The sequence below is a fragment of the Pinus tabuliformis genome, chromosome 8 (assembly GCF_031772625.1).
Source record: "Pinus tabuliformis cultivar Carrire ecotype Pingquan chromosome 8, CPIR1, whole genome shotgun sequence".
In the NCBI taxonomy this organism is placed as follows: Eukaryota; Viridiplantae; Streptophyta; class Pinopsida; order Pinales; family Pinaceae; genus Pinus; species Pinus tabuliformis.
The window spans coordinates 1,208,211,532-1,208,229,982 of NC_142294.1; the positions used below are offsets into that span (position 1 = coordinate 1,208,211,532).

Consider the following 18,451-nt stretch of genomic DNA (forward strand, 5'->3'; position numbering starts at 1 on the left):
GAACCGCTCATGCACCTTCCTTGACTTGCTGCATATGTCACACCCTTGCTACCAACATGAACATCTTACTTGCCTCCCATCTTCAATAACGAAATCCCAATATCCTTAACTTTGTGTTATCCTTTGAAAACACATTGTAGTTCTCAAAATGATTAAATAATTCTTATCACATTCACCAATAATCATATAGCATCATTTCTTACTAAGTTATTGATATGTATGAACCACCTTTATTTGTATATTTATACTAATATATTGTATATTTGTACGTACTTATCAAGAATCTGCTTTATTATCCAGTTAATCGACTGCTTTCCAAAAGAAGACCGGCTGAAACGGCGCACTACATTTATTACTCTGGGTTAGAAAATAAATATACCTACGAATATGACGTTTCTATTTAAATTCTCATAATTGATATCTGAATTCATTATACTATTCATTTATTCTGCAAATTGAGTGAATTGGATGGTACTAGTCGTCAGTGGTTAAATTTATTATTCAGCAATTAAAGTGGATAGGTTAAAAAAAATCACTACTATAGCAATTAAATTTTGATGGGTAAATTATTATATATGGGTACTTTAAAATATGCACAAATTTATTATTAACATTCAATTACCTTTAAAAGTATTATTTAATCAACTGAAATCAAAATTTTGAAGCACAAAATTTGTATAATGTAAATATTTTAAGGATTTTTCATACACATGAAAAAACTTTTTAATAATAAAAAATAACAATTTCACTTATTTTTATATTATTAAAGGCAATTTGAATTAGAAAAAAAATCAAAATAGATAAAAATAAATTGCATTGTTTTTAACCATTTCAAATTTACAAAGATCAAATAAATTTAAAAGAGTTAAACTAAGTTTCTTAGTCTCAGATCAATTGCTTATCTTTATGATATGAAGTATTGTATAAATTAAGATATTCAAGTTCAAATCTTTTGAAAATAACTTGATCAAGAAAGAGGAGGATAGTTTGAATTATAAATAAAAGTTAAAATAGAGGAGAAGTAAATTGCACCCTTCTTAAGGACTTCAAGTTTAAAAATGCCAAATAAATTTAAAAGAGTTAAACAAAGCCTCATAGTGGCAAATTAATTGCTTATCTTTATGATATGAAGTATTGTGTAAATTAAAAGATTCAAGTTCAACTCCCTTGAAAGTAACTCTATCTATAGAGAGGAGGATAAGTCATAGGCTTGATGTAGAGTGGTAGCTAGTGATATTAAGTATATTGATATTTAAAGTATGCCAAAAACTCCAAAATAGCCTCTAACTCTAGCCAAAACCCTCATCTTCAGCTCAAGCAGGGATGGGAAAGATGCCTAGTCTTGACTCATCTATTGGGGAATAAAGGAAGAGATCATCTTAGAGAGCAAAAATTAAAAATATTATTAAATTATGTATAAAATTTGCATAATGTAAATATTTTAAAAACATTTTAAATAATAAAAAATAAAGAAGAAGTTGCACCTTCATCAATGACTTAAAATTTAAAAAGACCAAATAAACTTAAAAGAGTTGAAATGTTTCACTAATTGCAACTAAGTTCGTCATAGCGGTAACATGAAGTATTGTGTAAATTAAGAAATTCAAGGTTAAAATTCCCCAGAAATAGCCTCATCTATAGAGAACAAGTAGTAATATAATATTGTGTAAATTAAAAAATTCAAGGTTCAAATTCCCCGAAAGTAGCCTCATCTATAGAGAGAACAAGTAGTAAGTCCCAAATGTGTAGTATAGTCAATTGTTATATAATAACAATTGAAATAGACCCATATCAAATAAATATGAACCAAACCCAGTTATCAATTCCTCTACCTAAAAAAAAATATACATTACTTTATCATAAACTTATACAAATTTTATTTCTTATAAAATTTAAAAAAAAAATGATAATAATACCAAGTGTCTAGAATAAAAAGTTAATATAAAAATTATGTTAAAACCATCTCATCACTGAAGTGACAAATTTAACATTGTCTTTATTTTACTGTCACTAAATCATCATCATTATATTTTTATGTTAAAACCATCTCATCACTGAAGTGACAAATTTAACATTATCTTTATTTTACTGTCACTAAATCATCATCATTATAAAAACACTTTCGTAGCAATCTCAAAAAGCGATTTTTCCAATTCAAGCAGCAAACAACTCATAATGAAAAATATAATCCACTAATTAATATAAAAATTATATTAAAACCATCTCATCACTAAAATGACAAATTTAACATTATCTTTAGTTTACTATAACTAAATCATCATCATCATATTAACACTTTCTTAGCCATCTCAAAAAGTGATCTTTCCAATTCAAACAGAAAACAACTCATAATGAAAAATATTCTGTATTAATTACACTTATTAATTATAATTATTATGTATATAAAAGTTACTAAATCATCGAAATAATTCAAACAGCAAACAAATCATAACGAAAAAAAATCTGTATTAACTAGACTTATTAATTATAATTATTATATTTAACATATATATATATGGGGTAAGATGAAACATCATCAAAAACAGTTTTAAAAACAAAACAGTAATAAATATTTTACCGGGAGTGATTGGCAAGTTTATACCATGCTTAACTGGCTGCTTCCATGTGATGCTCCTTAATATAAGCATCAGCTCAGGTGTGATGCAGAGAATCCCAGCAGCAAGTGAAGAAGCATTTTAGTTTATCAGCAATGGCGATGGCGATGACAGAGGAGGATTTTGTCACTGACCTGCAAATAACGATGGAGGCGCCTTTTGCAGTGTATCCAGCAGAGCCCACTCCACGGCGCTCAGGGATGGAATTTGACGGGCATTTTGCCCGTCATAAATCTTTTTAAACGTATTTGACTGCTGGAATTTGTCCATGCCCGTTTTGATTGACGTGCCCAGAAGAGTTAAAAACGTTTTTTTGACGTTTCGAATTTTTTCCAAAACATTCTTATACCTAGGTATAGTTCTGTTTCCTTATAATATGGCTATTTCTTATCATCCTCACGTCACCTCACGTCTTAGGTATAGTTTCTGTTATCTCACAGCCTGCAGGGCCGTCACTGTTTCCTTCCTTTTGCGTGAAACTCTTGGCAATTATGGAAATTTCAAGAGGGCGGAGGCTGTCAAATTAGCATGTGGGAGGAACGAAATTAGTATGTGGGAGCAGCCAATGGCAATAGCCATTTTTTCTTAGTCAGAGATTTAGTTTTTTTTGTAGAGAATGGGCAATTCCTTTTTAGCCGAAGATTTTTTCTCTGGAAAAATTTGGAATCTTTCTCTGGATGATTTCGGAGATCTGTGCATGCCACTGCATGGTCTCCCTATCTTTTACCCAACGAATGTGGCCCGTGGGCTTGTTTTCTTTGTACAATCGAATTCATGATTCACAGTGCACACTCTCTCTCAACGCATTGCCGATTCAAACTTACGCCTGTCGCCCAGCTCAAGATTGGCTCTAGCCTCCAAGGAAACTGCGAAGAAATTACAAATTGTGCTTCAAAGTTCAGGTTAGTGATTGATTTTTTATTCTTCAAACACTGTGGGTCTACCGTCTAATTGTTGTTAGCTTTTAATTTTTTATTTCATAAATTTCACAATAGTCTACCGTCTGATTGTTGCTAGCTTTTAATTTTTTTTTAGCATTTTAAGGTACTGTAGTTGTTCACGATTCCCAATGGATTATTGTATTTTACAATCATTTTTTTTTCAAATCTTACTCTAAAAATAATATATTATACTGTTGTATAGGAGACAGAGACGACTAGATAACAGCAGAGTTTTAGAAATTGGTACGAGAGAAACCCACTGTGATTCTGAAAAATAGGAACTTGTTCTAAAAAAACAACACGGATTTGTTTCAACAAATTTACATAAACTGTTCTTGAAAAAACATGCTATCATTTAACAGTTTTCCACAAAAAAAATACTTTCAGTAAACAGTTCTTCAAAAAAAACACAATTTCTCCATGCAAACATTCCCATGCTGCCATTTAATTGCTTTCAAAATTTATGCCTGTACTGGAGAATTTATTTTGCTCAAAACTACCGTAAAAAAATTAAATTCAATAAGAACAACCGAAATTTGACTTTGAAAACTATGTGTATGACACTCATTTCATTTTACTCCCACCATCATACCAATGTCGATGCGACATCCAGGTAGAGGAAACAGAGAGCCCATACATCAACCAAACGAAACTATCATTAAATATAAATTATTAAATAATCTAGACACTAAAAAACTATTTAGATATCTTCTATATTATTGATCAGATCATGTATTGAATTAAAAATATTTCGAGATTATTAAATCTTGACTATTCATAATTTAAAAATATGAAATTCTTTAAACCCAAGTTAATATAGACGAAGCCTTCTGCTTAATTATCAATTTAAAAAACAAATAAAAATACATCAATGATTAAATCACCTTCGGAAACGGTGTTTTGGACAATCTGAAATTGTAAGTTCCATGCATGAATGAAAAAAGAAAAATCTGAAGACGGGCAGCAGTAGATGTTGTGTTTGGAACTGAGGGAGTTGAGTGGCATCGTGGATTTGAAAATGAACAAGGCATGTCTTAGTCCAGGATTAAACAACCAATTTTGTATCAAACATTATATTAGATAATGTCATAAATTATCTCTGAATTTGCATGGAACTTAGTCTTATTAGGCATCTAAATATTCATGTAGCATAATGTAAATTGTTGGATTTAAATGATAATTTAAATATATGAAATGGATAACCATCAAGCATTTTACGTTGGACTGATTATATAATTTAAATGAGAAAATTTCAAATGTTCAACACTTTTTATTGAAACCTCCACAATTGAGTTTTTTCAAATTTTGGTTTTTTTTCTTACGATAAATATATGAAAATTTTCAACATTATTATTTATTGAATGGTAATTTTTTAATCAAAACTTTATTAGTGAAGGGTTAATTTATTATGAGAACATCACTCTTGAAGGGCAAAATTTTTAATATAACGTTTCTTGACGGGAAGCATAAGGACCAAAAACGTCAAATAAAAAAAAATTGTATGACGGGTAAAGAGAAATCCAAATTCCAACCCTGACAGCGCTCCATGTTTCTTTCCAACATTGATCAGACTTTGGTATCCACTGTTGCAACAATCACCTTCTTCCCTGCTTGTGCTCACATGGCTTTTGATGAGATAGTCCAGAGGTACGTAGACGCCCTGGGAAAGCTGCTGGTTCACTACGATTTCGTGGCCGGGAGGCTTGCGCTGAACGAGGACGAGGATCGGTTGGAGATTGATTGCAATGGCGCTGGGGTGTTCTTTGCTGTTGGGACGAGTGATCTCACTGTGGAAGAGCTGAAGGATATAAAGTTTCCCAACCCAGCGTTCAGGCAACTCATATTGCAGGACTACGTTTCTCAGTCTCACCTCCAAGATCTCCCGCTCTTTACCCTCCAGGTCCATGCTCTCTTCTTTCTGTCTTTTAATCCAATTGTTTTGGTGCTCTGAATCTTGGTTTTAGGGTTATTTTGATCTTCCTGATTTATTGTTAATGCCAAAAAGTATTTTAATTAGTTTAAAAGATTGTATATTTCTGGATTAAATATTCTGGATTTGTAGATTTCTGGATTATTCTAAAAAATATGACTGAGATTAAATATTCTAAAATCGAAAAAATATGACCGAGATTAAATAATTCATCTGATCATGCTACTTTAGATCTACAAATAGAAATATTTAGAGATCTATAATCAACATAAAAATGCTACTTTAGATCTAGAAATAGAAATATTTAGAGATCTATAATCAACATAAAAATGCTACTTTAGATAAACCAGTATGTATATTGATTAGATCTCTAAATATTCCCAACTCTGCCATCAATATCAGGATGCTACTTTAGATGGCATCTTTTAGATAGACCAGGGTTTGTGTTTATTAAATGTTACTTGATTGCAGTGGAAGATTACATGAAATAAGATTTTGTGAAAGTTTAGAGTAGAGCGTTACAGCACGCAGAGCGAAATATAGTAATTGATCGCAGAGATCTATAATTTTTTAATTACGAAGTTACATGTAAAATATGTAATTGGAAAAGAGTGATAATAACGATGTAGATGGTGGTTAAAACATAAAATGGTTAGGTGGTTCATAAGTCATAGTTATAAATGCATTCATACATCATTAAAAGTCTCGTACGGTCATTTTGGTGAGGTTGATGGATATGGGAGCGTCATGGATTTTAAAAAGTAATGGATGAAAATAATCTAATTGCTTTAAGGAAGTTTATAGAGTTATTTTTAAATTAAAAGGAAAGTAGTTAGCATTTTATTGTAAAGACAATGGTTAAATTAATTAAAAAGGAAGAAGAAAGTTTTATCTTAAATAATTATTTTAAATGATTAAAAAAAATAAGGTTATTGAGAACTTTTTTAAATTAAAATATTAATTATTTTAAAAGAAATTTTTATGTGTGAATTTTTTATTTTTTATTTTTTTAAAATATTAATGTGTATTTTAAAGTACTTGATATTTGTAAGATTAATTTGTTTTTTAATAATTTTATAGGTTTGTTTATAGATTGAAATGGAAAGATATATTTTTCTTCTTTAAAAATGTGGTAATGTGAACACACTTATTATATATGTGTGTGGGGGTAATCTGATTGATATTATTATATCATTTAGAAAAAAAAAAATATTATAGATTTTTATTACCTTTTAATTGCAGTAAGAAAAGCATGTGTGTTTATTTGTGTATGGTATAAAATTATATCTCTTGAGAGAATAGTTTTTAAAATGAATGTTGATAAATTTTGTGAGGAAAAATTTTATTTATATAATATAGTTTTAAGTTTAATAATGAAGGAATATAATTATAAATATTTTTTCTTTATTGTTATGAGTAAAAGTGTTTGTGTTTTTTCCCTTTTATGTTTATAGTAATGTTTTTTGAAATGAATGTAAATACATTTTTTAATAAATTTGTAATATAAATCAAAATTAAATAACATTAATAAATTGTAAAAGAGAATTTATTTATGATAAGAATGTTGTTATTGTTAATATATATTGAGTTTTCTATAAACTTGTAATGTAAATCAAAATTAAATAGCATTCATAGATTGTAAAAGAAAATTGTTTTTTATTATAATCGTTCGTGTATTTGTAACTCATTTAAATAGTATACTTAATTTATATATTAAAATTGGTTTTATATATTTTTTTATATTATTTTTAAATTTAAATAATTTTATAAAGATAATATTTAATTTATTTTAAATTTTATTTTATATATTAATATATTATATATTGAAATGTGCTTTTAGAAAAAGTGAAATTTAATATTTTTTAATTATGTATTTTATTATAAATTTATAAAATTTATTATTTTAAAATATTTTTAATAAAAAAATGATTTTACTACCCATTTTCACTTATTTTTTTTGAGATCAATGACGAAAGTCTATTATGAATTTGCAAGTTCATTTTTTTTAAGACTATAATATTATATTTTTTAAATCAATAACGAAAGTCCATTGCAAGTTCATTTTTTTTGAGGACTATAATATTATATTTTTTAAATCAATAACGAAAGTCCATTGTTTATTGAAATGTGAATTGCAAATTCATTTTTTTAAATAATTTAATATTAAAAATTATTTAAACTTTTTTATACCGTGTGTATTTTAAATATTATATATAATTTAATTGTACCAAGTAAAAAAAATATTTATTAAATATAATTAAATATTTTTTATATTAAAATGGGTGTTATTAGTTACTTCTTATTCAACAAAATATATTTCAATATATTAAAAAAACAATATTATATAACTAGATACTTATTATTACAATATTTAAAGCATATGTGATTTTAAAGATACTTATTATCCTGACGATGAACCACACTGGTTGGTTCGAAATGCGTCGACAAAAGATTCGCTATATAATTTTGCCGAAGATTATCTTACAATATTTAAATCATTTAATACTACATCATTTACTGTCTACTAAATAATATATTTAGTAATTTATATATTTAAATGAAAATAAATAAATTTAATAAACTAATTATTTAATTAACATTTATATTTTTATCCTAGTTTATCTCATAATATTTTATATAGTAATTTTATATATATTTTATCTAGTTTTAAATTAAAAAAAAAATACATATTTAGTTACATATATATTTAAATAAATAAATTTAGTAAACAAATTAACTAATTAATTATTTAATTAATAAACATTTATTTTTAATCTTAATTTATCTTTAATATTCCCTATAATGATAAAAGTTTATATAGTTAATTTTAATACTAGTATAACTAACTATTGATTTAATAATTATTTAAATTCTATAACTTTATCTTATTTTAATTTTTAATTAAATTGCTCTCCTTTCCCTTGGTCTTATCCTGCTTGTTGTTTCCAAGTCAAATATAACCGTTAATTGGTCAATTTAGCCATTGCCTGTCAAATATAGCCATTGGAAGTCCTGTTCTGACTATTTAACATGCAGCCACAAATATAATAGCATGTGATTTAGGTCAAAGAATTTTCTCATAAAATTTATATATAATTTATTTAGTTTTAAGTTAAAAAGAAAATAATAAATTATTTATTAGATTTAAAGTTTTTAATTTAAGTTCATAAAAAATTAGTTAATTATAAGCCAATATATTTAATTACATATAAATTTAAATGAAAATGAATAAAAATGAATATATCTAATAAATTAACTAATTAATCAACTTCCGCTAATTCTTAATTTAATTAAATATATTTATTTATAATTAAAAAATATATATATATAATAAAAACCTACTTTAATTAATAATAAAAAAATAAATACTATATGTTTATATAACGAAATTTTGAACTATTATGAAAAAGGGAATGGTACTTTTTTCTGAAAGTGAAATTAGTTTTCAAAACTTTCTGGAAACAAAAATGCGGTGGACTTTGAAAAGAGATTTCTTAAAGGGCAATTAGTTCTCAAAGCTTTCGGGAAGGACATTGAAAAGAGAATGATATAAAATAATAATAATAATATTATAATAATAATAATAGATAAGATAATTGTATTTTTTATTATTATTATTGGTTTATTTGTAAGGTTAATGTTTTAATTTAATTATTGAGTAATAAATATGTGGTTTGTTAAAAGGTATTAAATGAGCTAGGTTGTATATATTTTTGATTGGATAATTGGCTTGCTAAAATCTAAAGTAGGTATATACAGCGTGGTTCATTTAATGCTTAAGAACAAGGTACTTATTTTCAGTGCACCTAGACTATATATGCCCATATGCCCACCATTCAATAATTGGCCTGCAAAAATCCAACAAAAAAACATATACATCCAACGAAAGGTACTTATTTTCAGTGCACTTATATATGCCCCCATTAAATAATTGACCTGTCAAAATCCAACAAAAAAACCTTATACAACCAACGAAAAACATATACAATACCCATAAACAAACTACTTATTTTCAACCAAAAAATTATATACAACCAATCAAAACATATACAACCCAAACTCATTTAATACCCATAAACAAATACAACCATAACTCATTTAATACCCATAAACAAACTACTTATTTTATTTTCAAGATAACTATTTATTTTATTTTCAAGATAACTATTGTTTCGGTAAAATCCAATACGGTGCACATCCGGAGGACATAAATTTCATTGTACTAGCTATTTGTCTCTAGTTTATGATCCTATGAAATTTTGACAGTGCAAGAAAAACATGAGTCGACTAGAAATAATCGAAAAACATTAGCCGACTAGAAATAATCGAAAATTTTACTCACAGCTTTGATATTGGCAGGTCACTCGTTTCAAATGTGGGGGTTTTACAGTTGGGGCAGGACTCGATCACTGCCTTTTTGATGGAATATCTTCATTCGATTTTACAGTAAATCTGGCTTCCATTATTAAAGGAGAAACTTTGGAGGTAACACCAGACTTGGATCGAACCATTCTGAAAGCCAGGGTTCCTCAGAGAATTGATCACGACCATCTCGAGTACACCAAGCTTTGCGATATTCCTCGCGGAGTGACAGCTTCCAGTGAAAGAGAAGGCGGCGGGGCACTCACAGAGTCAGAACCGATCAAAATACCACCGCGGCCAAAGCTTGTGCTGAAGCTCTTTCCCGTTTCTATAGAAATGCTGAATCGCCTCAAAGAAAAAGCAATGGAGGATGGCAAGATCAAGAAGTGCACCAGTTTCGAAGTGGTGACCGCGCACCTGTGGAGGGCAAGAAGTCTGGCGTTGGAAATGCAGAATGATGAGATTTCCACGGTGTTGTTTCCGGTGGAATTCAGGGCCAGAATGCAGCCACCTCTTGCCAGAGAATACGCGGGCAACGCTGTGGTACCAGGGTATGCGAGAGCAACGGTGACAGATCTCCGGGACGAGCCGTTCTCGACCCTGGTGCACAAGGTCCAGCAAGGGTTGTCCAGAATAGGCAACGATTATGTCAGGTCTGTGATAGATTGGCTGCAAGTCCACAAGGGGATACCCTGTGCGGTGAACAGTTTTTCTGTGGTTGCATGGTGGAGGTTGGGGTTAGAGGATGCGGAATATCCGTGGGGAAATCCTCTCCATCTGAGCCCTGTGATGGGCCTGAGCCACTGTTCGGAACTGGTCATGCTGCTCCCCAACCCGAACCAGCAGTGTGGTGGAGGTGGCGGTTTCAACGTTGCCATTGCTCTCCAACCTTCTCAATTCCCACGCTTCCACCAGCTGTTCCAACTTACAAAGTAATATCCCATCTATGCATTTATCCAGCGATTGACATTTGTGTTTACACTAAGTATTAGCTGCGTTCTTCTTCTTCGTATTTGATGTGCAGCATTCCTGCAATTCTGACTTGTACTCGCTAATTTTTATTCATATAGTAGAACCATATTTTTATCTGGTTACTTTTCTTTTATCATATTCTGAACAAGGTTGGTTGGATAATTTTAAGCTTAAAATGTTAGAGTATTTGATAAATAAATTTGAATTTTGTAAATTATTTATTTAGTATATTATATTATATGATAATTTTCTAATTATTTAAATTTGAAAATAAATATTTAATTTAAGTCTATCTAGCGAAAGAGTGGGTGGAGTATTTTTCTTTTCGGCGTTCTCAATTTTAAAATTGGCACTTCGTTTTATTCCTTTTAAAATCGGCACTTGGTTTTATTCCTCGAAGTGTGACGAAAATCCTGTGATCGAATGAATAGCTGGGAAATCAAGTTGAAAATGTTATGGTTACCATTCTTTTTTTGATTTAATTTTTTTTTATTCATATCATGATTTAATTTTTTTTTATTCATATCATTTTGAAAACCATTTTTTTATATTTTACAAGAAAATTATAAGGATGTAGTTAAGTTTGAGGTAATAGTCAAGTTGAAAATGTTATTGTTACAATTTTATTTATTTTTATTTTTTTACTCATACTATTTTGAAAATATTTTTTTATATTTACAAAAAATAATAAAGATATAATTAAGTTTGAGATAATAGTATAATTCCCTCAAAAAAACATATTTACAAGCTTTTATATATTTAAGTGATCCTAGAACATATCTCACCAACCCAACTTACCCAATAAACAAAAGATGTGATCAAAATATTTGAAAACAACTTTAAATTATAAAAAAATAATTAAGAGATCCCAGAGTCCCAATAAAAACACATATATACTTATTTTCATGGATTCTAACTTTATATTTTTTCATATTTCAAAAAAAAAAATGTGATCAAAATATTTGAAAACGACCTTAAATTATAAAAATAAAAAAAATTAAGGGATCGCAGTCCCGAACACATTTATAGTTATTTTCATGGATTCTAACTTCATATTTTTTCATATTTCTAAAATGAAGTTTCGAAAGATTTTATTTTATAGTAATAAGTTACGAAATAATTGGAATGTGTTTCGATTTTATTTTATAGTAACAAGTTATGAAATAATTGGAATGTGTTTCAAATATATTAGTTGAATAGAGATGTTAATATGTTTCTAGGTGAAGGTGGTTTAAAGAGTGGAATGCGATCTATGTGAATTGCTAAGAGCATCTTGTCACGTCATTGCTCATATGATTGTTGATATTTTTCGAGTTGATGGTAGTGACCTGGGATATATGTAATTTTATTATTAATATTATTAGTTCTTGGTGGTGGGAATTTAGTAATCGAAAATGTTTTTTGCGAGTTAAAGTTGGTTAATATCATGAATAACTAAATTTTAATGAAAATTTTAAAAATCCTAGTGTATTTTCTATTTTCAAGTTTGGTCATCTTATTTGGCTTCTTTATGAGACGGAGAGGCTATAACCATATATTATATTGATATGTTTGCTCTATTTCGCTTAGCATTATAATCATATATTATATTAAGATCGTAGTGTATTTTCTATTTTCATGTTTGCTCATCTTATTTGGCCTCTTCTCGAGGCGGAGAGGCTATAACCATATATTATATTGATATGTTTGCTTTGTTTCGTTTAGCATTATAACCATATATTATATTGATATCTTCGCTCTATTTCGCATAGCATTTTCAAAGAGCTAAACTAATGTCAGCATTAGTTCAGGACATTAAATGCTGCTAATCTTTGCTCGGGAGACATTATCGCTAAGTGAGAAAACTTCAATTGCAATGCATGTTCACTCAATAAACTTCAACTGCAATGCATGTTGATGTGGTGTGTTGTGGCCTAGGCAGGCAGGTGGCGGCCCCGGACATATCTGATACCTAGTAGTGGTGTGGCAGTGAGCATATATGATACTTAGTGGTGATGTGGTAGTGAGCTAGACACACCTGATACCTAATATTCCCATTAGTTGACTACAGCTGTTGGCACATTCATTGGTTCTGCATCACTTGGAACTAAATCTTATGCTCATCTAAATCTTGAACTGAAAGATGTATTGAAACTACAACCATAGTTGTTGAAGCCTCTTTTCACTAATTTTTTCATCAGTGGTTGGTCTAGTTGGTCTAGTACCATGATTTCCAGAGCCAACAGTTGGTCTGACGGATGAGTCGCAGGTTCGAGTCACATCGAAGAAGAAGAAGAAGCATGCAGAAATCATGGCAACAACAGAGCTTCTAGAGCGTTAGACATACATGGAGGGCTTGTAATGGTCTTGACAACTCTGCAGAGAAGACAAACCACATTCACATTCTCAATTTCAGCCTCAGCTACAACATCAGTCACAAAATCTACAACCCATCAGTGGGAAAACTAGTGAGTTGTTTTTTATTGATCTCTCTTTGACATTTCTATTCAATCTAATTATGAAATATAGCAAAGGAGAAGGCAATTACCTCACCTGCATTGTTTAGACGATTTTGGGATAGCGGATTTTGTATTGTAAATATTGTAATAACACAATGCTTCAGTATTCCACGTGTTTGGCATTGATGCTAAATCATGTCCCTTATGTCTTTCCCAACAACCTTGTAGCTTATGCACGTCCCTTACACCTGGACCCTCAGAAAAAATGATATGCCCAAATTCTATGACCCAAATGAAGTAGACACGAGCACAACTTTCTGTAACTGAGAGAAAATTACTTGAGGAATCTCAATTTTTTAGCAAACAGCTGACGCCCAACGGAAGATGAAAACTTGAATCAGGAACCGGGGCAGAGAACCAATAGAGCCCCTTATTTCTCCTCTCATATATCATTCCAACAATTGTTCAAACGACCTCTGTCTTTTTCCTCTCATATATCGGTCCATCAATTGTTCGAACGACCTCTGCCTATGCTCTTCCAAATCTATTTCATATTTTTCACATAAACAGTCAATAGGTATCACCGTGTCAAATAGTGATATATATGCATGTTGGTGCTCATAACTGATAGATACGTGGTTGTAACATGGGCCATCTTTTACATTTTAATTCATATTTAATTAAATTAATATATTTCCTTTAATTACTTGTTAATTGTGACAATTATCGCCATGCACTCTGCCAGATATTAGATTTCAGATGCATTACAGGGTCTCATCGCGACATGCATAATTTTATACATGCACTCTGCCAGATATTAGATTCAGATACATTATAGGGTCTTGTCACCACATGCGTAATTTTATACATTCAACTCTAACATCTTTGAATAACTTGACCATGGGACAATAGAAAAGGACGGAGTGTAATAAATGTCCTGGTAACAAACTCTGTTGCAGTTTATACATTGGGCTCTGACACCTCTGGATAGCTTGGCCAATGTCAATGGAAATGTTTACTTGCTTCTTTAGGATTTTTACAAAATGTTGGAAGTTGATTATGATGCTACTTCTTTGTTGTGAATTTATTGCTAGGTTCATTGCTACCTCTTTGTTTTGCATTTATTGCTTTGTTTTTAATCTGATATGTTTGTTCAAAGAAAATGAAGGCTTCTGTTGAAACTTGAAAATCCTTAATTGTTTTAACTCTCTGTGTTGCTTCAATAAAGAAGCATGATTAGTTTTACAACATTCCTTCTGCACTTTGCTTAGTTGATTGGTCCCCTCTTCTGCACATCCAAGTCATCGAAATGACGAAATCAAGGAAGAGAAGCAGCATGTGGGTAACACTATATTTGGCGAAGGGAAAATAATGCCAAGAGATCGCGTGGTGATTTGGCATCTCACTTCTCAAATGAAGGATGCCTTCGTTGGTACTAGTACCATACTAGTAATTTTCTCTCCTCATATATTGTGTTTGTCAATATATATAGATGTATTGAAGTTCTCTGTAGATTAAAAAGCCTACATAAATTTTCAAAATGAAATCTCTTTTTTTTTCAAGTCATTATATCAATACTTGTCTTAAATTACGATCGCTAATTTTGGACACATCCATCCACTGTAAGTGACAAGATAGTTGTTCAAGGAAAATACATTATCATGATGTGTCAGCATTTCTTATGAAGATCAGATACAAGTAATAGATGGTAATAGAATTCATGGGGTTTGATGCGCGCGTGATAGGTCCTGTCAGGCTTTCATTCCCGGGTATTCGGCTTGGGATTACATTTTGTATTTTCGGTCTAGAGTGGAGAGGGGGGTTGTTTCGTCGATGTCAAGGAGAGGGGATCCCGATTTTCCGATTATAATTATGGTATTTCGATTCGGGTTCTCCTTTTAAGTGGTTGAAGTGATGTATCTATGGGACTTTCCTTTGAGCCCATTCTCAGTATGACTAGCATTCGAAACGTCGACATGATGAATATAATACTGTGGATAATCCGGATCATACTCCAAATAACAATCACAGAAGCTCAAAGTCTAACATGGCTGGTAGTTTTCTATGTGGCAGTGACCCTGTGGCAACGACTCTCCCGACATAGGCTATCCTAGGCAAAGACTCTTGTATGACTCCAGGGCACCGACTTGACTTCATTTATGCACCGACTAGAGCTTCATGCCCTGAGTATATATATATATATATATATATATATATATATATATATATATATATATATATATATATATATATCGATATATATATTATGAGTATAGATTATTCTATCTAGCACTGACCATAGTTTCTAGGCACCGACTGTCTCCAGCCCAGCTCGGTATCCCAACTGAGTATCCAAGTAAAGTATCAGGAGTAACCCATCCCAGCTATTATTGGCATCAATCAAGTGGGTCAAAACCTGATCGCATCAACTCTTGGGAATCCTCCTGGATCCAACTTCCTAAATAAATAAATCAAGGCATTGTGGGCCATCCAAGCCCCCCCTTTCCTTCCTCATATCTCAGTTGAAGACTAACGGAATCCTAATAGCATAAGACTCCTGGTAGGCAGCAGTCTCATGGTTCACATAATCTAAATGGCATAAAATCCTAATAATTCTCTAGCTCCTAAAAAAGCATCGGTTGGACTCTGCTCTTCAAATGTTGAATCAACATAAGATGACACTGGTTAAAGTCTCTTGGCTAAAATTTGGTTGAAGGGTAAAGGAAGGCATCTGTTTCTCTTGTTATTGGACCTGCTGCTGTTTAGGCAGTATCTGTTGGACTCGGCTAAATAAAGTGAGAGAGAGGAGGAATAAGGTTATGGCTTCTTCCTTTCACCTATCACCTCTAGCCTATCAAAGCCCTTCAACTTGAACCTTTCCTTTCAACATAAGCTTCTCTTTTTCCTCTCACCTCTAGCCTCTCACCTTCAGCCTTTACCACCTCACCTAACCAATCAAATCCACTTATACCCTCACACTCACACAATATATCTCATTTTTCCCTTTGGTTTTCTATAGCATACCATTGTTGTTGTTGTAACTAGTTTGGGAATTTATGTTTTTCATGAACTTTGTTCCATTTATTCTATATCTTCTTCAATAAATTAAACTCGTAAATATACCAAAATTCATGAAGAAGATTCATACTTTGTGATAGTTGATGGGAAATACGTCTCTAATAGTTGACATGGTTTTTGGTTCTGTTGATGCCAATAGTTAAGCCTAATATGGAGATCCCAATCCTCTCAAACGCCTAACACAACCATCTGCCTCCTGAGATCTCAAGGTCAATAACTTCATTACTTAACGTACTCTAATTCCTGAAAACTAATAGTCTTTTGGGTTTTGTGACTGTGAAGGCTTCACGCCAATAATAGCTATGTAATGTCTTGACATCCTAATTGTCGATAACCTTATTACTTCTACCACTACTGCCACCTGGTAGCCTCCTTAGCACAACCATGTCCTTAAATCTATTCCATTTGGCATATCATCTGACCACATGGATGTTAGTTCATTCGACATCAACATACCCTGTCATCAAGGGTCATTCCCCATGCTACTTCACCATGATAAATATCCTATCATATGGATAGGCCATGTCAATCTACGTTAGAGCCATTCAACCACGCCAGACTTGTATCGAGCTTGATAACATTAGGTATGTAGGCCTAAAAGATACCTTCGAACCTCCTATAGCTGAGCTCTGGAACCACTAGATACATTCAACATACTTGATGGGGAATTTTCCCAATAGTTAGCATGGGGATCAAATTTCATCAATACCGAGGAAGAAAACTTGATCACCACCCCTGCTTTTCCCAACTTCTCACTCTCCCTAGCTCAAGACTCTATATCTGATGGTCTAGATATATGGAAGTTGAGATCAACTATAGCGTTAGCTAATGGATGAATCTCATGTATGTCGGTATCAATATATTTGAGGGGCCATATCATTCCAAACTCCTCATACTTAGCTCTGGCCGACATGATATTCTAGTATCCCAATGTCAATGGCCTAATATACCGAAAAATGATGGGATAATTCCCATTCATTAACAAATTTTTGGGAACTTTGGTATGAGGGGTTCTGCATGGATATTTCAATGAAGTGCCTAATACCCATGGAGATTTAGCTACTTATTTAATATCCAAACCTTTTCTTTTAAGTACAAATTTGATCTCAGCAATCTGGAATTTGAAATTTCATTTTGAGTGTGATAGAATAAACATGTCTTTGCAATCCCTTCATGTTTTCCAATGTTTGTGATTTATTGTTCAAAACTTCCACTAAAATTTCCAATTAAATGTTTCTGATTTGTGTTTTGCATGGTTGGTTTTCCATATGGCCATTATCTCGAAAGTACATCTCTTTTCCAGATGGCCCTTATCTCAAAAGTACATCATCCCTACATTGTGGAATACAAGGAGTCATGGGTAGAGGAGGTATGTTATTGTTCTCCTTTTGCAATAAAAGATATTTGAAGCTACCATATTAGATATTAATCTCATTTTCCATCTGATTCCATTGTGCTTTCTAGCAGATATAATTGGTGCTTCTTAATTGGAAGTGGATTTCAATTGAAGTAGTTTAGTCCAGGTTTGATGCTCCAGGGTTGGTCTACCTTTAACAAGAATGAAATGGTATTTTGAAAGAATTCATCTTGTTGAACCTGCATTTTTTTTATTTTTACTGTTTTAATACCATAAACTATATCCTAGAACCGTTATCATTCCATGCATAGTCTATTATGAAGATTTCGAAGATATTTAGTTGCTTATTTAATATCCAAACCTTTTCTTTTAAGTACAAATTTGATCTCAACAATTTGGATTTGAAATTTCATTTTGAGTGTGATAGAATAAACATGCCTTTGCAATCCCTTCATGTTTTCCAATGTTTGTGATTTATTGTTCAAAATTTCCACTAAAATTTCCACTTAAATGTTTATGATTTGTCTTCTGCATGGTTGGTTTTCCAGATGGCCCTTATCTCGAAAGTACATCATCCCTACATTGTGGAATACAAGGAGTCATGGGTACAAAAGGTCTATTATTGTTCTCCTTTTGCAATATAAGATATTTGAAGCTACCATATTAGATATTAATCTCATTTTCCATCTAATTCCATTGTGCTTTCCGGAAGATATAATTGGTGCTTCTTAATTGGAAGTGGATTTCAATTGATGTAG

At 31.2% G+C, this 18,451-nt stretch overlaps 1 protein-coding gene across 1 annotated transcript; it reads left to right on the forward strand.

Annotated features, from left to right (window-relative positions):
• The first annotated feature begins 2,692 nt into the window (after nucleotides 1-2,692).
• On the forward strand, nucleotides 2,693-10,942 carry LOC149239708 (acyltransferase GLAUCE-like). The gene is made up of 3 exons (XM_089367180.1): nucleotides 2,693-2,805; nucleotides 5,096-5,456; nucleotides 9,846-10,942. Exons 1-3 carry the CDS (start codon nucleotides 2,711-2,713, stop codon nucleotides 10,782-10,784), a joined length of 1,395 nt encoding a protein of 464 aa, XP_089223306.1. The 5' UTR covers nucleotides 2,693-2,710; the 3' UTR covers nucleotides 10,785-10,942.
• Nucleotides 10,943-18,451: the final 7,509 nt, after the last annotated feature.

Excerpts from the sequence above, each read along its gene's own strand:
- LOC149239708 (XM_089367180.1), top strand. The coding sequence starts at position 2,711 with ATGGCGATGGCGATGACAGAGGAGGATTTTGTCACTGACCTGCAAATA. Across the intron at positions 2,806-5,095 it reads CCAGCAGAGCCCACTCCACG|GCGCTCCATGTTTCTTTCCA; the intron begins GCGCTCAGGGAT and ends CCAACCCTGACA. Across the intron at positions 5,457-9,845 it reads TCCCGCTCTTTACCCTCCAG|GTCACTCGTTTCAAATGTGG; the intron begins GTCCATGCTCTC and ends TGATATTGGCAG.